This window comes from Denticeps clupeoides, chromosome 3, assembly GCF_900700375.1.
Source record: "Denticeps clupeoides chromosome 3, fDenClu1.1, whole genome shotgun sequence".
NCBI classification, from domain to species: domain Eukaryota; kingdom Metazoa; phylum Chordata; class Actinopteri; order Clupeiformes; family Denticipitidae; genus Denticeps; species Denticeps clupeoides.
This window is the reverse complement of record NC_041709.1, coordinates 33,102,475-33,125,997: the sequence shown is the minus strand read 5'-3', so window position 1 is coordinate 33,125,997 and position 23,523 is coordinate 33,102,475. Positions and strand designations below refer to the sequence as shown.

Genomic DNA, 23,523 nt, shown 5'->3' with positions numbered 1-23,523 from the left:
TTAATAAATCCCATTGAGCCAGATGTCCCCCTTCAGCTCTTTGTCATGAGAACACTAGATTCCCAATTCCCAACACACACACCCATTATGTTGAAAAAGATCAGAACAGCAACAAGGATTTCATTTTAATATTAATAAAATGTTGACTTCAGCATTAGCAGACAAAACACAAAACATAGTTTTTTATAAATTAGACAGATTCCTGATGACTCAGATTTTTTAGCTCAAATGTGTATTTACATTTGGAACCACCTCGCTCATATGTGATGCTCATTATTTCTCAAATCTTGAATACATTCATATGCTGCATGTGGAGTTCCAAATTGAAATGTCCGCTGGTATGGTGCACTGCTTGTCCTCGTGCGAGCTCAGCACCACGCCGCTGACCTTGTTAACCCTCAAAAAAAGATGATGAGTTTCGTAAAGCAGCCATGCACAACAACAGCCAATGGCAGGTGATTTCAGCCCGACGTCCCAGACCTGAGGTGCATTTTCCAAATTGCAAGACCCCATGTTTCAACGGTGTCACCAAGACACCTTTACTCTTTTTCTATGATTTGGGGAAATCTACATGTCTGCAAATATGATTCAGACATGGTGGCCATCAACATCAGACATGATATGATTATCAACAATTTTGGATTTTTGTGGGTTCAAATAATGCAGATATATGAGACAACATGCAGACCAAACCCATGGTCAAGCCAAAAATGCACCTTGGTCTGTGGTTTCCTGACAGTTTCAGCACTGAAAAACATTCACAGCTCAACTGGCACATGTAGAACAACACTGTCACCACTGTTTGGCCTCTGGTCCCCAAATTTCCATTTCCAGGCATGACTTTGGCGATTTGGCCTCATGGGCCGGAGCCAAGGTTCAGCTTCCTTGGCGTAAAAACAGACATTTAAGAACAATCTCAGTTCCAGGCGCACACATAGATGTGAAGTCTATCAAGATGCGCTGTCGTCAGGCCCATAGAATTCAGCCAATCAGAGTCTGACATTTTGTCGTATTGACGAAACCCGTGTGTTAGGCTCCGCCTCCACTCCCCAACAGAGACAGTGCGCCTGTTCAGACGTGGCTCTCTTTCGCACCCGGTGGGGCATTGCTGCACTGTATTCTTTCTTCCAAACAGACGTCCTCTGTAAGCGAGCTGCAGTTACTAGCGCCCTCCCGAGGCCCGGAGACCCAGTGCGCCCACTCCATCTGGCCTCCCTCTCCCCTGTTCACACAGCCAATCACCAGACACCTGCCCTCTTCCACAGCCAGGGGCGAGCTGGCCTGCTTAGGAGGGTTCGGGGTGTTGGGAGGGGCAGAGGTCGCCGTGCTGGCTCCCTTTGGGTGCGGGGTCTGGCTGTGCGTGTTTCGGTACTCCTCCTCGATGTCCTTGCCCAGTTTCCAGCGCTTCCAGCGCTTCACCATCTCAGACTGTACCTGGTGGGAGAATTATGCAACTAAGTCACAGAACAGATGGAACACATGACAGACAGATAGAAAAAACAGACAGTAGCTAGACCTCTTTGTTGACGAAGCAGTATAAAATCGCCACCAACAGACCCTGTAGAAACAAGAGGGGCGTAGAATGTTACTATTTAAAGTCACTGTTCCAAATTCACTAGCCTAGCTGTTTGGACTGATAACGTCTGACCTGAAAGGAGCTGAAGAGAAGGTCATAAAAAAGACGGATGAGGCGCAGCAGGGATTCTTTGGGTACCGACTCGTCGATGACGAAGGTAAAAAGGATGGCATGGATGCCCAACAGAGGGATGAGAGTAAGAGTGGACTTGGCAAGTCTGAAAGACAACGTTACTTTACCTTTTTATGAAAATCCACCCATCCATATATACATAATAGTCTCTGGAAGCAGAACTTTGGGACTTGTGGAGAACCATGATCAACTCTAAAGGTAGGCTTTTATGTGCAAACACAGCTAGCTAGCTTTAACCTTAACTAGCGGTATTAGAAAAAACTCATGGTTTGAATTGACATGCCCTAAATAAACTCAGACTATCTTGGCAACTGCAGGGGTTAGTAGTCTAATATCACAACATTCTAAAAGAGATTTAAAAAGATCTGCAGAGCTGTAGGAATGAGCAGAGTCGTGGCCAAAGGTTTTGAGAATGACACAAATACCGGTTTTCACAAAGTTTGCTGCTTCAGTGTTTCTGTGGTGTAAAGTATAATTACAAGCCTTTAATAAGTTTCAAATGCTTTTATTGACAATTATGCAAAGTTTATGCAAAGTGTCAATGTTTGCAGTGTTTGCTCTTTTTTAAGACCTCTGCAATTCACCCTGACATGCTGTCAATCAACTTCTGGCCAAATTCTGAGTGATGGCAACCCATTACTTCGTAATCAATGCTTGAAGTTTGTCAGAATTTGTGGGGGTTTTTTTGTCCACCCGCATCTTGAGGATTGACGACAAGTTCTCAATTGGATTAAGTTCCGGGGAGTTTCAAGGCCAAAATTTCAATGTTTTGTTTCCCAAGCAACTCAATTATCACTTTGGTCTTATGACACGGGGCTCCATCATGCTGGAAAAGGCCTTGTTCTTCACCAAACTGTTCTTGGATGGCTGGGAGAAGTTGCTGTCGGAGGTGCGGCCCCTGATTTGGGGGCTTTGATGAGGCTAAATGTGATTATTGGTCGATCAAAAATATGTTAATAAATATTAATAAAGAAAACAGAGCAACCAGGTCAGTCCACAGATGTAGAGGGAGTCGGACACTAAACAATAAAGCGATTTGAAGAATAAATACCAACCTGAACTTGTAATCTGTGTATCTCATCTGATGTGCTTTCAGCTTGGACATCAGAATCTTGATGATCCGAATGAAAATGTAGAAATTGATCTGGAAAGCAGGATCAGCGTGTTAAGAAGGAGAAACACACAGTCAACTGTTTATGTGTGTAAATGTTGATGAATGTAATCTATACTGTGTCTTTACATATGGTGTTGAGCTCCTCACTGGTTGGCCAATCGTCTCCCTCGGTTTGCATGCACATTCTACTGGTGCATCGTTCCGATATCATACGGGAGACGCGTTAAACAGCGTTCTCGGTGCGCTTAAAAACTTGTGTGTGTGTGTGTGTGTGTGTGTGTGTGTAAAATATCTTTAATCTGACACTAAAAACTCCCTCTTAAGGAAAACATATTAGTGAATGTTCCCATAATATATAGATGAGTGTTTGTGTGTGTGTGTGTGTGTGTGTATAAAGTAGTTACAAAAATGGTTTGCATTCCAACACACCCCGATTTGGAAATAAACACACAGGAGACCAAAGAAACACACACACACACACACACACACACACACACTCACACACTCACACGAGAGAGTTCCGTCCCACTCCATCATCCGACCTCACTGCCAAAACACACAGAGTCAGATTTAAAGCCCAGAATCGGTCCCAGGACGTTTCTACAGTCCACTGATGTGTGTGTGTGTGTGTGTGTGTGTGTGTGTGTGTGTGTGTGTGTGTCACCTTGAAGTTACCTTTTCTTCTAGGTTCATTAATTCCCCGGCAGGGATAATAAGTAATGCAGAGAGGAGGGCAGGGAGGAAGTACATGAAGCGATGAACCTGCTGCAGGACAGCGGGGCCGCAGGGGGACGTGGGTAATGGGTTTAGGTGAGGAAACGGGCGGAATGAGAACGAAAGTGGTGGTGGAGGAGGAGGAGGAGGAGCGATGAAACTCACCAGGTAGGCGAGGAGGATGGGGGAGCGAATGATCCACCAGTAGCCCATGTTGATGTTCATCTCCCAGCACCTGAGGCACAGCAGACACCACATTTACACAGCAGCCCGAGCCTTTACAACACAAAGCGGTTTATTTCGTGGATTAAAAAATGGTTCGAGAGATCGAAAACGGAAAGCTTTGGGTGGTTTAGGACCGAAAACATTATTTCAAACTTCCTAATAATAACTACAAATAACATTTAAGTGTTGGAATGAGACAAATAAATCATTAAACAGATGCTTTTAGCCAAAGCAACAAGGAACGAGAGGAGGTAGACTGTAGTAGACACTTCCCTGAAGATCTAGAGTGATGGAGCACCGTGGAACCATGAAGGAGAACAGCCTCCTTGATTGGAAGCATGTAGGTCCAGGTGACATTTCACGAAGAAGACCAGTGGTCTGGGTGGAGGACCATCCTTAATAATTGAATTGAGCCGTGTTCATTTCTTATCATTTCAACACCAGAGACTGAACGAGATCCATGAGGGCCTGGCCATGTTGAAGGTGACCAGTGGGACCAAATCTGGATTTACAACCCATCATTGTGCAGAACATTTCCAGCCATGATGATGATTTAGCACGCTTTAAATACAACTTTAACGTACGAATTATCATCATTAATTCCTGTCCGTAGCCGTCCTGTCCGTAGATACATGCGCCACTGATTTACTTCATCTGGATGTGTGTTTTCTACCTGGATGTGTGTCTCCACCACTCTCTGTAGATCTTATTACATCTCGACTACCCGTCACGAGGAGATACTGCAGTTCTGCATCATAGTTACAAAAACCAGAAGCACACATCCGAGAAAAGACCTGCAGACGTTTGACCTCTCTCTCTCTCTCTCTCTCGCTCTCCGGGAAAGTGGCACTATGTCTCCGCTCGCCATCAGCTTGTCCTCAGGCATTCACTGTCGCTTTGGCTAAAGCATCCGCTCAGTGGTTGTAATCTAGTATTTTATACACGACCACACGACTACTTACAATTATTTCTATTTTTCTATTTCTTTTTTACAGCCATATGGGAGCTGGCTGCTCAGTTCTTGGCTGTTTATAACTGTGTGTGTGTGTGTGTGTTTGAGTAATTAATTCATTCTTATCAGCATGAACCCAGCTTATTCCTGAAGCCGTTTGTAAAGTGTATGTGTGTGTGTGTGTGTGTGTGTCAGCTGTGGATTTTGGCATGAATAAAACAGGGATTTTTTTTTTTTTCATTTTCATGCATGGACCTGGGACCGGAACGCGAGATCCGTCACACACAGAAAAACGCAGCACTTGATCTTGAGGAAAATTCACTTCAAGAATCAGCAGAAGCTCAGAATCTCGAGCTCCCGACGATCCGATGATGAATGAGGCGAGGCGCCATCATGAAGAGACGGCAATTCTACACGTTTCCGTCTGTCCACCGCGGTAAATGTGGTTGATTCCGTTTCACGAGTGGTACAACTCATCATGAGCGTGAAGCGACTCACTCTTCATTTTCATACAGGTACTTCACCGTCACCCACGGCAACACGAATATCAGCGGTGCCCCTGGAGTAAAGAACAGGACGTGTTTAAGAGAATAAAGCAGCTTCACACACACACACACACACACACACTGACCCCAGCCGATGCACAGATATAAGTGGAAGTAGTTTCTCTCGGAGAAGACGGTGATGACCAGCAGGCTGTGCAGGTACAGACCCTCAACCAGCAGCCAGTAGTTGTTGGCAACAACGCTGTACTGCATCATCACCATGGCGATGCGGCACCCAGCAACAGTCTGAAACAGGAAGCAGTATAGAACGGTTAATGCCAATTAAGTGTGACACCTTGTGTGTGTGTGTGTGTGTACCTGTACATACACCTGTACCTGTGTACTGACTGGACAATGTCACATGTGTGTGATTATGTGCGTGTGTGTGTGAAGTTAAGTGATTGTCACATGTGATACACAGCAGCACAGCACACGGTGCACACAGTAAAATTTGTCGGGCTCTGGTACTGGCTGGATGACGCTATGTGTGTGTGTGTGTGTGTATGAGCGTGTGTGTGTGTATTACCTGTATGTTGGACCAGCGTGGGCTCTGGTATTGGCTGGACGCCGCCGTGTGTGTGTGTGTGTGTGTGTATATATGCGTGTGTGTGTGTGTGTATTACCTGTATGTTGGACCAGCGTGGGCTCTGGTATTGGCTGGACGCCGCCGTGTGTGTGTGTGTGTGAGTGTGTGTGTGTGTGTGTGTACCTGTATGTTGGACCAGCGCTGGCTCTGGTACTGGCTGGACGCCGCCGTGTGTGTGTGTGTGTGTTTGAGGGAGTCCAGCAGCACGTCTTTGATCAGGATGGACAGGGCGCGCAGGATGAAGGAGGCAAACAGGTTCATGTGGATGTTGTTCCTCATGCAGTGCAGCTTCCTGCAGAAGAAGAAGCAGCTCTTTAAATCCACTTCTCACCGACAATGTGGCTCTACAGTCAGATGTCTGATGAACACAGCAACACAGCCTTGAAGAGGTGGAGGCCCGGGCGCGTCCTTCAGACATCAGACACGTCTGCAGACACAACTGTACGAGGACTAGAGGAAGATTTCACCAAGTGGGCTTCTGTGCACCACATCCATTCTGTTTGGTTTTGTGTGTGAGTGTGTGTGTGTGTGTGTGTACCTGAATGCCACCAGGATGGCGAGGGCCAGCACCAGCGCCCCCAGTGACAGTGAGTAGCCCACCGTGTACATCACCCTGAAGATGCGCAAGATCCGTCCGTACCACTGAGAAGACGAGGAGATGAAGTCTAAGTTCATGAAATAACAATTCTTTAACATGATGGCCCTCTAAGGCCCCGTCCATGCAGGAACGCATTTTTACTTTTTAACACAGTTATCTCAAATGTTGTCGGAAATCCACACAAATCCACAGAAAGGAGAAATTCATTCTGGAACCGGTTTCATAAAATAGCCGTTCTGGGTTCCCAGATTTAGAGAAAAAATGCAATATCTGATGGCCGTTCTTGTGGAAGTCCTTGTGTACGCGTTCCGCCGCATACCTTGAGGATTGATGCATTTTTCTGTAACAATGATAAATATTCCATGACTATTATTGCAAAATTGTTCTGAAAAATAAAGTGAACTTTTCAGGTTGTCACAATTTTGAAATATATTTTTTTTCATGTTCATACATTTTTCTTCTACAAAATCATTAGACTATCCGTTGTCATTCCTCGAAAACTATTGTGCCAAATGCTTGACTTTGGCAGATTTTGTATGGTTGAAAACGATGGAGTAATGACAAACAGTTATATAATCATTTCGACAGGCTTATTGACAATCTCTGTCATATTAGAAGTACCATTTGTAGATAACTCGTAAACTGACAAATGAATATATATATATATATATATATATATATATATATATATATATATATATATATATATATATATATATAGATATATATATATATATATATATATATATATATATATATATATATATATATATATATATATATATATATATATATATATATATATATATTCATTTGGCCCCATAACACTCACCATGGTGTCCTCCTCACACTCGCTGGTGTCCTGGGTGTGCTTTTCAGCCCATCGCCCATCAGAACCACAGGCTCGATACACCAGGCCGTGCCGGACTAAATCACAAATGAGCAGGGAACAAGGTTATCTGGGCTGTCAAATGAATATGAACCTCGGTCCAACACCGTCCTCATCAGATGGTTCAGGAACCACCCACTCGCTCCACAATGGTTAGATCTTTGTATTACTAATCGTGCTTCATCTGGACAGGCTGGCGAAAAAATGGTTCAAAATGTCTTATAAATCCAGTGTTTTCATTTAATGGGTTGTCCTCGGGACATTTGGCCAAACAACTCAGTCTGTCGCAGTTTAACATGATAATAATGTTCATAACTCGTACGCGTTAATAACTTGTTGCAGCGATGAACCTGAACCCCGCCATTTTTCTTGTCATGATTAATGCACTTATAATGTTGACCCCTTGACCTGTCTACAGTGGAAGTAGAGTTAATAACACTTCACCATGTATTTATTACCCCTGTTAAAAAAACCATCACTATTTCTGCCTTTCTTTCGGGATTCTACCTTTGTGGTACCAGGGCAGGTACCAGGGGCAGGACACGTTGACCATGGTGCCAGGAGCGCCGTCCGGCCAGCAGGAGTACTGGTCAAACGTCCGGTTGCACACCAGCCCTGACGGAGAGATGAATTATAATGTCATTACCGCGAGGTGGAATCGCGGCTCGGATTGACCATTATCACCCCATAAATTTCCGCGGGTTTGATGAATGAGTTTGGCATCGCTGTGCCGCGCAATCAAAAGCGGCTTTATTGACTGGAGGGAGGGAAGGAGGCGATGGGAATAATGGGAGAGAACAGCCAAATGGATGGCATGGGGAATTTTATTCAAACGTGTACGGTTGTTCAACTGCAGCTCTGCTGAAACAGCCAATGAGAAGAATTGTGATTTGTTGTAAAATGATGAGCAGCATTTTAGTTTGGGCTTTACAGTGACCTAAACGCCCCTCAAGTGCATATTATTGCCGGGTTACAAGTTCCTCCTCTACAAAGACCCAACATTTCACTGCGAATGTCTGGTGAAAGAAAGGAGACGTTGACGGCTCGGCTCAGGAAAAGGATATGCTGTGGGAGTATTTTCCTCAGATACCCTCTCAACGACATTTTGAGCATACTGCCAGCATGATTGAATAGCAGGGCAGAGGTGGTAGGGTGGAAGCGGCCTAGTGGGTAATACACTCAATGTGAACCAGAAGACCACAACGTCCCAGCTTCAAACCCCTGTGCAAGACACTAAATCCTGTAACTACTGATTGTAAGTCGTTATTGATAAGGAGTTATGAATGCTGCAAAGGTACAGAGTGTTATAACATGGTAATAAAATATATATATCTGTGACATCTTTGGGGAAAAAAAAAAAAAAACTTTAATTTTAGACATGGGTGGTGCTGTTTTTACAAAAGAAAAACCTTCACTAAGGAACTCTTACAGTAAACTCATAGCTATTTATAAAAATAATGTTATTGTGGAGCCCAGTAACTGCACCACGGGGTGCACGATGCTCTTCATCCACCACGATGGTGGACAGCATGGTGGACATGACTTACCACTGGCAGGTGGGCTGCTGCTGATGCTCTGACTGCATTCGTTTTTATAGCTCATCCATTTCTCCATTAAAATCTCCATGTATTTAGCAGAGGATGGCTAGTGGGCAGATAGAAAAGAAGAGAAATAATATTGCATTTCAATTCAAAAGCTTTCACAATTATTCGCTATGAAGCATTAAAACTCATTCACTGATCTACTACTCCTATATTAAAAATATGTATATATTAAAACTATTCTGTGATATTACAATATCAGAGAACTTCCATTAATGGTATATTGCTCCAAAGCATCACATCTGGCTTCACCATATATTAGTATATATCTTATTCGAATTGGCTGAAAAGCCATAGAATTTTAATTTGGCCAATTTAAGCAAAAGCCTCTTGGTGAAAAAAGTCGCAGCTACCATACTGGTTCTCTGTTGTCAGGATTGCCTGCAGCTGGCCTCCACACCTGACTTTAATCCTGATGCCCCATAAATGCCGGAAGTTTCCGCCCGTTCGGGGTCGCTGGCATTTTCGTGAACTCTATGCACGAACTTGACCTTGTTTAGTGTTATGTGTTTTGAGTTCTGGCAATCGCCACACGCCTACGGGTTTGTTTATGTTCTTTATTTAAGTTTAAATCGTTTTCGGCCACCGCGCCAGTCTTTATTTGTATTTCTTTGTTTGTTAATAAAAACCCCTTCCCAGTATGTCAGACCTCTGCGCTTCCTTCCCCCGTAAGTCCGTAGTCGTGACAGAATGCCAGCGACCCACCCAAAAGCGCAGAGGTGGAAAGCAGAGGAGAAGAAACGCCGCGAAGGACGCAGCCCGGCGCGGCGAACGCGGACGCCAGGGGAGAGACGCGCCGCCCGTTCTGGTGGAGCGTTTTCTCCCCGAGAAGCCGTGGTACGCGGCGCCGCGTGATGACGTCACCCCCGGGAAACTCCGCGAAACCCGGAAGCGACAACGTCGGCGGGTGAGTGGGCGGAGCGAGGACGTTGGCGTCGGCAGCAGCGAGGAAGTGACGTGGGCAGCGAGCGCAGAAGATGCGACCCCCACGATCTTCGCCATGTCGAGCCAAGAACTCTGCGCTCTGCTGGCAAGGCTCCCCGTGGACGACACGGACGACGACGAGAGCACGGGAGACGAGAGTTGGGCTCCGCCCATCGCGCCAGTCTGCGATCGTCGCAAGGTCCGTGGGGACCCACGTCACTTCCAGGGGGGTGAGAAGCGGCAACAACAACGGCGGCGTTCCTCCAGCGAGGAGGTGGGCAGCCTCCAGCCCGAATGGCCAGAGTACTGCCCATGGGAGCTTATCGCGCCATGGGTCCAGGATGTCCGCAGGGTGGACGACCCTTGGAGTCACCGGTGGGAGGACACGGATGACGAAAGCGATGATGACGTGGATTTTCGGTGGGCGGTCTGTGCCGGGATGGCTCCGCCCAGCGTGCGCGTCCGAGATCATCGCGGCGTCCGTGATGACCCATGTGACTTCCGGGGGTACGAGGTTGACACGGACGACGACCAGGATGACGCCGTTTGGGCAGTCGGTGCCGGGATGGCTCCGCCCATCGCGCCCATCCAGGAGCGTCACGAGGTCCGTGGAGACCCACGTCCCTCCCAGCAGTGTGAGGAAAGCTGGTGGAAGAGGGCGACGGGAGGTCGCCAGCCAGCAACTGCGCTGCCGGGACTGCCTCGCAGGGAATCCTCCATTCCTGCTCCAGTCGCCGACCCGCCTTCCCTCTGCCCGGACGTTCCCCAGCAAAATGGCAGCGCAGCACCAGCGTCCACACCTGCTGGAGAAGACGTCCACCCCCCTCCAGACCACACACCTACCACCATCTCCAGCGACGTGCCCAGCCCCGTGTGGGACCGCCCAATTGTCCCGGGACCCTTCAGTGGGGCAGCAGACACAGACGAGATCACTACCATCCTCACGTGTCTGACTGGATCAGCATGGGGCTGGAGCACAACCCTCTGGCAGCAGGGAGAGACAGACAGGAGTTTTCGGGACTTCCAACAGAGACTGAGGGCGGAGTTTGATCGGCCTGAGCCAGGGATCGAACTCTGCCCCTCCACCACATCCAGTGCCAGTCAGGATCCGGGGCAAGAAGACCCAGCACTGGTGGGCGACGAGAAGGTCGCTCCTCCCGAGATCCTGGCTGTGCCCCCTGAGGAGGTCCCGGAGAGCCCAGAGAGGGAGCCAGACGACCCTCTCTTCTGTCTGTCTCTGTCTGTGTGTGTCTGTGTGGCATATGTGTCCGTATGTCGCCCCCACTTCCCCTCTTTGTGTCCACCAGATGGCGACCCAGCCGCGGAGCCGAACCCCAGGGAGGAGGTTCCTGACCCGAATGTGCTGGTCCAAGGCGAGGTGTACAAGCCCCAAGGTACCCCTAGGTCCAGCCGGGGGGGGTGCTCCCCCAAAGAATTTTTTGGGGGGGTGCAGTTCGGGTTGGGGACTCCTCCTGAGGGGAGGGGAGGTGGGGAAGCGATGGAGCTGGGTCCTCCGGTAGCCAGTGAGGAGGGCGGGGCAGGCATGGGCCTGCGTCTGCCTCCAGAGGGGTGGAGCGCCATAGAGCCCCCGGGTAGGCATGAGGACCCAGCTGGGACAGGCAGGAAGAGGGCCTGCTTGTCCCAACGGACGCAGAAGGGGCTAGCCAGATGGTCTGGCAATGCCCCCCCCTTGGCACCAGGGCCGGGCAGCGAGAGGGGCTGCATAGTCCCAGAAGGCACCAGCCTGGGGTGCCTGGAACAGTCGCCGGAGGCTCTGGGACAATCTCCCTGCGTGGTGCAGGGGGTGACACAAGATGTGTCAGAGGGGACATGTGGAGACAGGGCCCACACGTACCCAGATGGATCGGCCCTGATTATTGTGTGCAGATACGGGAGTCCGGGGCCGTCATGCGGGACCACGCCGGGGAGCCAGGCCAAGGGTCCGGGGCCGCCATGCGGGACCACGCCGGGGAGCCAGGCCGAGGGTCCGGGGCCGCCAAGCGGGACCACGCCGGGGAGCCAGGCCGAGGGTCCGGGGCCGCCAAGCGGGACCACGCCGGGGAGCCAGGCCGAGGGTCCGGGGCCGCCAAGCGGGACCACGCCGGGGAGCCAGGCCGAGGGTCCGGGGCCGCCAAGCGGGACCACGCCGGAGAGCCAGGCCGAGGGTCCGGGGCCGCCAAGCGGGACCACGCCGGGGAGCCAGGCCGAGGGTCCGGGGCCGCCAAGCGGGACCACGCCGGGGAGCCAGGCCGAGGGTCCGGGGCCGCCAAGCGGGACCACGCCGGGGAGCCAGGCCGAGGGTCCGGGGCCGCCACGCCTGACCACGCCGGGGAGCCAGCCCGAGGGACCGGGGCCGCCACGCCTGACCACGCCGGGGAGCCAGCCCGAGGGACCGGGGCCGCCACGCCTGACCACGCCGGGGAGCCAGCCCGAGGGACCGGGGCCGCCACGCCTGACCACGCCGGGGAGCCAGCCCGAGGGACCGGGTCCTCCAAGGGGAGGATACAGCAGGGCAGGAGCCCTGTGGTTGCCGCCGTCCACCCCGCCGCCTCCACTGATGGTACTGTTGGGGCTCCGAGGACGTAGCCCTTGGAGGGGGGGCTCTGTCAGGATTGCCTGCAGCTGGCCTCCACACCTGACTTTAATCCTGATGCCCCATAAATGCCGGAAGTTTCCGCCCGTTCGGGGTCGCTGGCATTTTCGTGAACTCTATGCACGAACTTGACCTTGTTTAGTGTTATGTGTTTTGAGTTCTGGCAATCGCCACACGCCTACGGGTTTGTTTATGTTCTTTATTTAAGTTTAAATCGTTTTCGGCCACCGCGCCAGTCTTTATTTGTATTTCTTTGTTTGTTAATAAAAACCCCTTCCCAGTATGTCAGACCTCTGCGCTTCCTTCCCCCGTAAGTCCGTAGTCGTGACATCTGTTGTGTTCTTCTAAGATCTCCTGCCAGGACGTTTAAAACGTGCTACTAACAATGTGGGACCTTCTGATTGATTACAGTATCTCAAAATAATAGACTCTGCTGAGGTAGAAACATTGTACATTGTGCGATTTGGTGTGTTTGTGTGGGTGTGTGTGCGAGTTGGTGTGTTTGTGTGGGTGTGTATTGAAATACCTCACTGGGGTTTCTGGAGATGATGCTGATAGTTTGTGGCCCAACACACACACCAGCCATGAGTAATGTACTCTTTAGCTTCACTTTAATCACGTTGTTATATGAAATCTGCTCTTATCTGCTCTTCTTATCTCGCTATCTAACCAGCTGCTTTCTGACCACAAAGGCTCTGGACAAGCATGGAGGTTGTGAATTTAAAAGAATTTCAGATGGATAAAATGAGGCCACTGGTTCAGAAGAGAAACAAGCCAGAAAAGAAGTGAGCACAAAATACCCAGCATACCTCTGCATCAGTACATGTACACCTCTTATAATCTCTTATAATCATTTGTGCATTAGAATCTTCTACAACTTTCACTATAGGCACAATTAAACATTTATCCTCGAAATAAGGGCCCTGGGAGTGTCTGTGAATAGGCTGAAGAACATCTCTGAGGGCTGAGGCAGCTCCAGCAGCCCTCCTTCCTCCTCCAAAGCTTGAGGCGACAACCAAGGCGTCCAGCTCTTCCGACTTCACGCTCTACTCTGTACCAACACTTCATCCTGTCAGTGGCCTTGGAATGTCCTTCACCACCTCCAACACAGAGCAGCAGCGCACGGCTAAACCACCCGAGTAAAGAAGAGGATCTTCTGCTGCACACCTTCACCCAACTACACCTAGGAGCTTTTTATTCTCACTGTAGACAGTAATGGGTGAAGGATTGATGAAGGTTCACCCTGCATTCCCACATACGCAAACATAAAGTCTGGATCTGCAATATTACATTACATGCAACTGGATCCATAATTATTTCTCCATGATTTGAATGAAGGACATCAAATATTAAATGAAGTGGAGCACTTGTCTAATCAGAGCTGAAACATTAGCGGACAGCCATGGAAAACTGTATCTGTTCCTCACATCCCTTCAGGCGGCTCCACCAATCTTTACACTCCGCTTTTATTATCTCCTTATTTCACCCTGTTAATGACGCCTCGCTACTGGAGCATGAAACGTTAAATACATTATTATTCTAAGAAGGAGGAAACGAGAGATGAATGAATGTAGAACCGTTTCAAGTTCCAATTCAGGCCTGACGCCACAGGGAGACGCTTTCTTCTGATGTGTCTAATAACCAAATAGCAAAGCAGAATAAACGCACTCACGCGCCTACAAACTCGCACACAGCTTCAAAAACACTGGCAGACGTGGTACAGGCACATATACCCGATGTTCTGATGTTCTCTAAGCTCCTCACTTGCTTTCAGCTAAAGCATCAAACCGGAGAAAAGTTCATAGGGTACAGAAATGAAGCCGAGATGATCCTACCGACTGTTCTCTCCCTGTCCAGAGACCAACACATATTGGATAATTGGCACATCATTCCCGGCAACAAAAGACATTTACATCACTGAGGTCATAGGTCAATCTGCACTGCCAACTTGACAATCCACGCATACACACGCACAGCACAATTCAGAGGCAGCCTTTACCCCAGTGCTGTTAAAACACATTTGCACTCTCACTCATGCCCTGTAAATCCTTCGGCGTCCCACCTTAGCGTGCGTTATCAGGCATCCGGAAAGTATTCACAGCGCATCACTTATTCCACATTTTGTTATGGTACGTAACAGCCTTATCATCTGAAAAGATGTATTAAAAGTAAAAAAATCAGAGAAAGCACACCTACAGTACATGAGTATTCACAGCCTTTGCCACGAAGCTCAGAATTGGTGCTTTGGTGCATTCTGTTTCCCCTGATCCCCAGTGGTGGCCTAGCGGGCAAGGAAGTGGACCCATAAACAGAAGGTTGCCGGTTCGAATCCCGAGCCGCCATGGTACCACTGATGTGCCACTGAGCAAAACCATTGTCCCCACACACTGCTCCCCGGGCGCCAGTCATGGGTTTATAGCAGAGGACACATTTCGTTGTGTCACCGTGTGCTGTGCTGCAGTGTTTCACAATAACAATCACTTCACTTTCATCCTTAAGATGTTTCTGCAGCTTACTTGGAGTCACTTGATTGGACATGATTTGAAAAGGCTCAAATTCAATATTTATTTGTCACATACATAGTCATGCACAGTATGATATGCAGTGAAATGCTTTATATGCTTTATAATGCTATATAAGGTCCCACAGTTTATAGTCAAAGGAATTGTCTGTAGACCTCCAAGACAAGGCAAAAATCTGGGGAAGGCAATCCACCAATCAGGCCTGTATTGTAAAGTGGTCAAATGGAAGCCACTCCTTACTGTAGACCGCCTGGAGTTTACCAAAAAGCATCTGAAGGACTCTCAGACCATGAGAAACTAAAATCTCTGCTCTTTGGTATGTAGGAAACCAGAAGAAAAGATGACTGCAGCAACGAGCCTAAGCACACAGCCAAGATATGAAAGGAGTGGCTTCAGGACAACTCTGTGAATGTCCTTGAGTGGTCCATCCAAAGCCCAGATTTTAATCCGATTGAACATCTCTGGAGAGATCTTAAAACGCTTCCAATCTAACCATAGAGGTGCCGCAACCAGGAATGGGCCAAACTGGCCAAGGACAGGTGTAACGAGCATGTGGCATCATATTCAAAGAGACTCGAGTCTGTAAATTCTACCAAAGGTGCATCGATAAAGTACTGAGAAGGCTGTACTGATAAAGGCTGTGAATACATAAAATAAATTTACAAAGTGAAGTGATTGTCATATGTGATACACAGCAGCACAGCACACGGTGCACACAGTGAAATGTGTCCTCTGCATTTAACCCATCACCCTGAGTGAGCAGTGGGCAGCCATGACAGGCACCCGGGGAGCAGTGTGTGGGGACTCAGTCGCACCTCAATGGCACCTTGGCAGATCGGGATTCGAACCGGCAACCTTCTGATTACGGGGCCGTTTCCTTAACCGCTAGGCCAACACTGCCCCGGCTGATTCCCCGGCTAATAATGGCTAATGGCCATTAGCTCAAATAAAAAAAAATTCCCGTTATCATTATGGGGTGTTGTGTGTAGAATTCTGAGGAGAAAAAAACGAGTTGTGAATACGTTCCGGATTCGCGGTAACTTGTCTCCATGAATTCCTGAAAATGTGAATTGTGTTTTACGTTCCATCATGTGTTACTGTTAGGCCATCATGCCTTGTCTACTTTATACTTGCTCTGCCTCACCATCATGACATTTACACCCATTATATAAATTTGCTGTAACCCTTGCTCTATTCTTTTGTTCAGGACTTTGATGATCCGAATGTCACTGTCATTTACTCTCTTCATTTACATCGTTTTCAAACTGGTGCTGAAAAAGACTGAGGCTTGTCAGGATTAACATGAGCAGAAGCGAAGGGTACTTCTCCGTATCACGCGATTTTGTTGGTGTGTATTTATTTCTGATAATTAATGACATACTGATCTGTGCTGGCTTGAAACATCCAGAATGAGTGACATCTGTCAATCGGCAGAGTGAGCGACAGAAACAATGACACACAAGCAAAACTGGTAGTTAGTTTTTCTTCTGCAAGATCTACAGACAACTTCCACGAACTTCTTTCTTCTGTTTCTTCATGTAAATCCACACACTGTTCAGTCTTGATACTGAGACTACTCACACTAATCAATCAATACGAAGAAGTCAGGAGCCAACCAACAAAACAAATAACAAAATGAGGCCTCTCTCTGGATCTCTTTCAGATGCAGAGGGCTGTCAATTGATGCTAATGCAGTCCCATCCATGCCACTGTTAGAGGCTCCGCCCCCTTCACTTCGGCATCAACCAGACCGCGGTGCTTACAGACGCTCTGAGTATCGGTCCCTGTGGCTGCATTTGCGTGCATATCAACATATCGAAGGTGTGGAAGATCTGAGGTGGTAGTAGCTTAGTGGTTAATGCAAGCAAGTGTCTCCAGGGGCCCTGTCACTGTAACTAGTCGCTATGGATAAGGGCGTCTGATAAATGCTGTAAATGAAAATGTAAATCAACATGCCCAGCTTTAGCACAAGATTGAAAAACCTTTTCTTTTATTCTCCAAAATGGCAAGTGCGGTGCTGTGTGTGTGTGTGTGTGTGTGTGTGTGTGTGTGTGCAGCACTCACCTGTGTGTGTGTGGTGAACATGAGCAGGGTGAGGGTCAGGCTGGGGAGGGACATCCCTCTCTGGGGAGGTTGGGTCGGATGGGTCAGCCCGTGGAGCCTCCACTCCCACCCTCAGATGAACACCTGCAGGGGGGGGACATCAGGAGGACGAAAATTTGAGCAGAGCAGCATGGTAAGTAGCACCAAGGTCCTGATCTCATCACTGTTTACAGCTCCTGTCCACAGTCTCTGCGTGACTCACAGAGCTGCATTTTACAAGATGTCTTTGTTTGACACTTTAAAACTTTCCAGAAAAAATTGAAATTCTCCATCCTAAGGGCAGGACTGAAGGCAACAAAACAAATACGGAACGAAAAAACAGAACAAAAAAATAAAAAAATAAACATTTTTACATAATCAGATTGACATATTTTGTCAACCAATTAATCGATCAGTCAATGAATCGGTCAGATTCATGGCACGTTTCACATAATCGAAAAAATGGGCCTGTGCCAATGACCGAGTCGGTCTTTCACACTCCCATCAGAGTAAATCCATTCAGCATAAGATATAAAACCAGGCAGCAACGTAACATAAGCTCCTAAAATAACATAAGTCTCCAGTGTCTCTATTTTGAAATTTATACACACACACCCACACACAAATACATGGGTTGGGAGCTGGATCTATACTACGCAAGCTATTGTGCCGGAGTTAAATGGTTACACTAGATTTCTAAGTATATTTCTTCTTTCTTGTGTCTTTTAGTTTCTTATTTCCTAAAGACTTTTATTTTGTTTTTGAGACCCGGTTCAGGTCTCTTGGACACATGGCGTGAGCTGTGAGAGGTGCGTGGGGTTTGTGTGCAAAAAGTTATTTCTTTCATTTTAATTTATGTACATATTAGGAATATTTTGCATGTGTGTTCTTTTGTGAATATTTTTTTTTATGTTCTTTTAATACTGTATATTGTAGAGAGAGGTGCAGAAAGACGCGATGTGTGACGCGACCTTGCTTTTTGTACAGGAATGCAGTATTGTAAATTGTGAATGCTTTATGTTAATGTTCAGTTCTCTTGGACACATGGCGTGAGTTGTGAGAGTAGAGAGAGGTACAGAAAGACGCGATGTGTGATGCGATGTTCTGATGCGATGTTCTGATGCGACCTTGCTTTTTGTACAGAATCTCTTGGGTGTCAGCTCATCATTTGTGGTTCAAGAAACCAAATCAAAAAGTTACACAACGCAGAAGAAGAACCACTACACTATGATGACTTTCACCTTGATATTTTAGCGCGGATGTATACCTAGCCGAATTGCACTGTAGGGGGCGAGAACGAGTCTTTGAACTGTGAAATTACCACATCAAACGTGACGTGGTAACATGGATGCAGCTATTTAACTGAATAAACAGTTGGTAAACACAAGTACATCTTATTGAACATAATTTATTTTCATCACCAATTATCATAGTAGAACAGCTTTCTCAAGCAGTTTGTGATGCATTTTAGAAACAGGAGATGAGCCCCTGGTCTAATGCGCCACCTGGCTTGAGAAACCCGTTCTCAAAGACTTACTTTTAGTCATTATTTGGGTAGCACACATATTCTGAATGCCTTCATCAGAATTCAAATGAGCCATTTTAATCCAGATTAATCCAGATTAATCAAGATTAAAATAATTAATCTAGACTCTAGATTAATCTAGATTATTTTGTTTACTCTAGATTAATCAAGATTAATTCCAAGATTACAGTGAGATTAATCTAGATTAAGAAAATTAATCTATGCCCACCTCTAATATATATATAAATATATTTCAAAATAGAGACACTGGAGACTCTATTTTAATAGATGAGAAAGGCTCTGGACGTACATCTGAATCTGAAAGTGTGAGTGCAGAGGTGGAGGAGACAAAAGTAAATTACAGGCCCTAGAACAAAAGCAGATGAGAACAGGAGCAGAGATGGCTCTCGTCTCGCCAAAATCACGCTCTCCATCACGTCCTCGTGTACGTAGGCAGCATGAATTTTTCATGTGTTTCATCAAATATTCAACTTCCTTATCTCCAACGTCAATGCAGAGAGGAATTCTATTGTTTGTGTGCTGGTTACTGTAATGACCAACCAAGTAGTAGCCTAGTGGGTGACACACTCGACATTGAACCAGAAGTCCCAGGTTCGAATCCCACTTACTACCATTGTGTCCCTGAGCAAGACACTTAACCCTGAGTGGATGGATGTTATTGTTAGTATTAGCATTTAATGAATGAAGACCATAAAACTTGTGCATTTAAATAAATGTGCAAGATTCAATAGTTTGCAATTGGCTAATCAACCACCTAAAAAATACTGATCACCGGTCAAAAACATTTACAATCAGACCAGAGTCCAGAGTTGTATTGCATGTTCCAGTGTACATGCACCCCAGATGCTGTGATCTGATTTATTAATGACTGTCAGACATTTCATTTACAGCATTTACCAGACACCTTTATCAAGCGCGATTTACAAGCAGTGTTTACAGGGACAGTCCTCCCCTGGAGACACTCAGGGTTAAGTACCTTACTCAGTGACACAATGGTAGTAAATGAGATTTGAACCTGGGTCTTCTGGTTCATAGACGAGTGTCTTACCCACTAGGCTACTACCACCACATTTCACTTAATAATGGAACATGTTAATAGATATGTTTACTCATGAGAAAAGTTTCTTCAATGGATTGTGTGTTCTGTGTGTGTGTGTGTGTGTGTGTGTGTGTGTGTGTGTGTGTGTGTGTGCGCATGTGGTCTCCGCAGCAAATGCAGCCTGAGTCAAAGCTGACAAGGAAAGTTAACAAGAGCTGCTTGCAGTCAGCGAGACAAAAGGTTCATCCAGGGACCACCACCAGAGGATTCAGAATGAACGCAAATCACCTGCAATATATAACAGTATATAACATCTTCCTCATTATCTTCAATTCAACCAGCATGTCTTCATTCAGTTTACCAGCATCTGGACCATCACTGCTGCTAAAATCAAAACTGTCTGCCCGACTGCCACTATCCTCACTAAAACCGACATCATCTTCAGTTACTGTGTCACCAATATAACCAATAATTCATCCATCCATCCATCCATCTATCTATTTGTTGGTGCATGAAGAACAATTCATCATTAGTTAGACTCAAATATGAACAGATGATTCTGTGGGAAATCACTTTTCTACAGACGATGCAGCGAAACGTTGACTTTGTAGAGGGACAGCACTGCCATAAATCCCCACTTTAATGTCACCGCTGGGGGTTGTTCTCCACGGAGGTGACCTGACCTTGGCAAACTCCTGGCATGTATTCTCCAGTTATAAATGATGCTTCCACAGGGCGGTCTGATCCCTTTAATGGCTGAAAGTCCATTTATGTCCCCCTCCTAACCATCAGCGATACCTCGAAACCTCACGGTATTTTATGGTGATTGTGGCAGGTGGTCCGGCTGCGGAGTCTAAAAATCTATCAAAAAGTGCTCTTCCTTTTTTTAAAATTCTTTTTCCCCCGAAAGTGATAGGATGTGTGCTCCAAAAATCAAACACGATAGTAATGAAAATCACAGAAAACACAAGACATGAAAAATTAATCAGGTCGGGCTAAACCAAATGGTCCTGCACCAATACTAAGTAATTGCCCTGGCTGAATGATTCCTTGGGCCTAATACAGGGTTACCTGACCTGTAGCCCCCAAACACTCCCCAAAAACAATATACAAGATAAACGTTCATTATAAAAAAAAAAACCTTCAAAAAAACCTTCAAAAAACCCAGTGATGGTGCCCCCCATATACTCAAAACACCTGGACGTGACCCCCCAAACAGTATCAAGCAGCCGAGATTTAATCACGGCGGCGGACTCTGAGCGTGGATCACTTTTCTCCTCTTTATACTTCAGTTTCACCCCAGGAGAACCCTGGGCTCTTGTCTCCAAATGTGAGAATATGGTGGAGGGAAGAGGGGTCTACAGAACCATATTTTTTTTACAGCTGATGTTTGCACAGGCAGGACTGCAGTGCTGCACTGATGCACCAGATGATTATCTATGAGCGCTTATCTGCTTTTGAAAGAATTTGGCTGTTTGGAAGTGGAGCCCGTTCCTGGTGTTTATATCTTCTCGTGGAAGACGGGGTTGTGCTTACAAGAGAAATCATTTTACAATCAGCACAGATAATGGAAGAAGAGGTTCTGACAGGCTTCTCCAGGGGTGTACAGCCGAGGTCCAGCACCAAGAAGTTCAGAGTCAGAAGTATCTTCAGTGGAGACCACAGGCGTAGTGGGAGAACGGAACAAAATCTGAAACATTTCTGCAAAAAACACTGTTGCTATGGAAACATTTTTTGGCTAAAACGTTTCAAATTCCATTCCATTCAGTCTGATGGCATCTCAATGCTCCTCACAGCTGGCAGGACGGGACGAAAGTTGCCACCAAAATCTGGCAACACAAACTCAGGCCACCTTGGACCTCGAAATTCAGACCGAGAAAACCTGAAGCGGAACGCCTGGGTTTTCATTGTATTATGATGATTTGAGGCGTAATTCAGTTCTTCGCATTTACGATTAAGTAGAACAAAATTTAGCATAAAATAACAATAGAGAAGATTAAAGTTAAAACTGCTGGATCTATCTAGCTATCGATCTATCTAGTTTGAAAAAAAGGATGAATTTATCAGATGACCTCAGCAGACTGAAGTTAACACAGGCTGAATATTGCTGTCCTCGCGAATTTAGAACACGTTGTGTCACGGAACACACAACAGGCCGAGTCCAGCACACACTGCAGTCTTTGTGGAGTTATTTACATGAACCCCAGGGACGGACGGCTGAGGACAGGGAGCCTGGAGCCTGTCACTGGCTTCTGATCCCAAGGAATATGAGTGTTTATTTAGTGGTCCGAATAAAAACGAACTCATACGAATGTATTTACATGCTTACAATACTTATGTCACGTGGTAATAACTACTCTTCACACTGTTCTTTAAAAATAAGAATACTCTCTCTCTTTCTCTCTCTCACACACACACACACACACACACACAAAGAGAGAGACAGAAAGAGAGAGAGGATCTGACAGTGTTGTTTTCTATCACTTGGAACTGCTAAAGTGCCTGGAGGGCTTCATGGTCAATTCAGTTTGTGCGTGCCAGTGTGTGTGTGTGTGTGTGTGTGTGTGTGTGTGTGCATGTGAGTATGTGTTAGTGGTAAATATATATATATATTATATTATTATCAAATCCAGCTTAAGGAAATAATGGTCAAAACCCACGTCAGAATAATAAAGAAAATCTGAGTTATTAAATATTAAATAAGAACAATATAAGAAAAGTATAAAAAAGTGAAGTGATTGTGACATACACGGCAGCACAGCACACGGTGCACACAGTGAAATTTGTCCTCTGCATTTAACCCATCACCCTTTGTGAGCAGTGGGCGGCCATGACAGGCGCCCGGGGAGCAGTGTGTGGGGACGGTGCTTTGCTCAGTGGCATCCTTAACCTCTAGGCCACCACTGCCCGCTAGGCCACCATAATCAACACCAAATTCTCTAAATGATTAAAAGAACTGTATAAGCAAATAATAATCAAAATAACATAATAACATAACCAATGAATGCCAATAAAAACAAAAACTATTTATCAGAAGTAACGCCGCTAAATCGTCATCAAGAAACAACTGAACTGTCATGTCCATGCCAGCCCCACCTCCACGGACGCCGACAGGCCCTGGTTAAAATCCATGGTTCTATCCCATGATGTCTGGACTTGTCTCCCTCACTCCCACTTCAGGGTTGAGCGTTCCTCATCACATTCCCTTCACAGGTCCCATTGGCATGGATAGGCGTCCCCACAGGTGTGTCTACAGACATGTCCTCCAACACTCATACCGAGGTGTCCCTGTGTCTCTGTGTTGCATTCTGGATTGTGCTGTGCTGTGCTGTGCTGTACTGTACTGTACTTCAGCCCGGGTGGACCGGCGTGGGCTGGGCACGTGCTGGACCTCATGGGTACTGGCAAAACGAGTGTCTCCAGAGGCCACACCCCGGTGGACTGGAGGCAACAGATCCTCCCCGTCACAAAATGTGGACAATATGGGATTCAAGTGTCTGTGTTGATAACCATCACTGTGTTCCTCCCCCTGCTCGTGTAGACTGCGGAAAGGTCTTTAGTTGCTGCATGTCATATCCCCACACGTCCTTAAGCCTTTCGTTACCTGTCCCTTTTATGTTCAGGTCCCTGATCACCACTCTGAGTGGTTGTCATCTATTGTTTGACCCCCAGTCCCCTAATCAGATCATTTTTTCTTAATGTTATGTTCCACCCACACCCATTCCCCCCGAATTCCTGGATCTGCACGAGGCTTTTTTTGTTGACATCCTCAGGAGTGCACCTCTTTAGTCGTGTATTTATTCATGTATTATGTATTTACTCATGTATTTGGTTCGAACCCGAGCATCAGGCACTGGAGGAGTACGAGAGATGGTTGGAAGACAG

At 46.6% G+C, this 23,523-nt stretch overlaps 1 protein-coding gene across 2 annotated transcripts; it reads right to left on the bottom strand.

The window, feature by feature from the left end:
• Positions 1-213: 213 nt before the first annotated feature.
• LOC114785722 (glucagon receptor-like) lies at positions 214-17,297 on the bottom strand. 2 transcript variants are annotated; one of them, XM_028972256.1, is made up of 14 exons: positions 17,036-17,297; positions 8,879-8,975; positions 7,839-7,946; positions 7,275-7,369; positions 6,383-6,486; positions 5,968-6,136; positions 5,345-5,504; positions 5,212-5,272; positions 3,702-3,771; positions 3,498-3,587; positions 2,764-2,852; positions 1,649-1,793; positions 1,517-1,558; positions 214-1,434 (listed from the first exon to the last, which is right to left on the bottom strand). In XM_028972256.1, the coding sequence occupies exons 1-14, from the start codon at positions 17,087-17,089 to the stop codon at positions 1,072-1,074; spliced, it is 1,647 nt and encodes a 548-aa protein (XP_028828089.1). In that variant the 5' UTR covers positions 17,090-17,297; the 3' UTR covers positions 214-1,071. The 2 variants fall into 2 exon arrangements, with proteins under 2 accessions (XP_028828089.1, XP_028828090.1); XM_028972257.1 differs by lacking the exon at positions 3,498-3,587.
• Between the last annotated feature and the right edge of the window lie 6,226 nt (positions 17,298-23,523).

Coding starts and splice junctions, on each gene's coding strand:
- LOC114785722 (XM_028972256.1), bottom strand. CDS start 17,089: ATGTCCCTCCCCAGCCTGACCCTCACCCTGCTCATGTTCACCACACAC. Junction 7,370..7,838: donor CCTGCCCTGGTACCACAAAG/GTAGAATCCCGA, acceptor TTTGTGATTTAG/TCCGGCACGGCCTGGTGTAT. Junction 6,487..7,274: donor AGTGTGAGGAGGACACCATG/GTGAGTGTTATG, acceptor TCGTCTTCTCAG/TGGTACGGACGGATCTTGCG.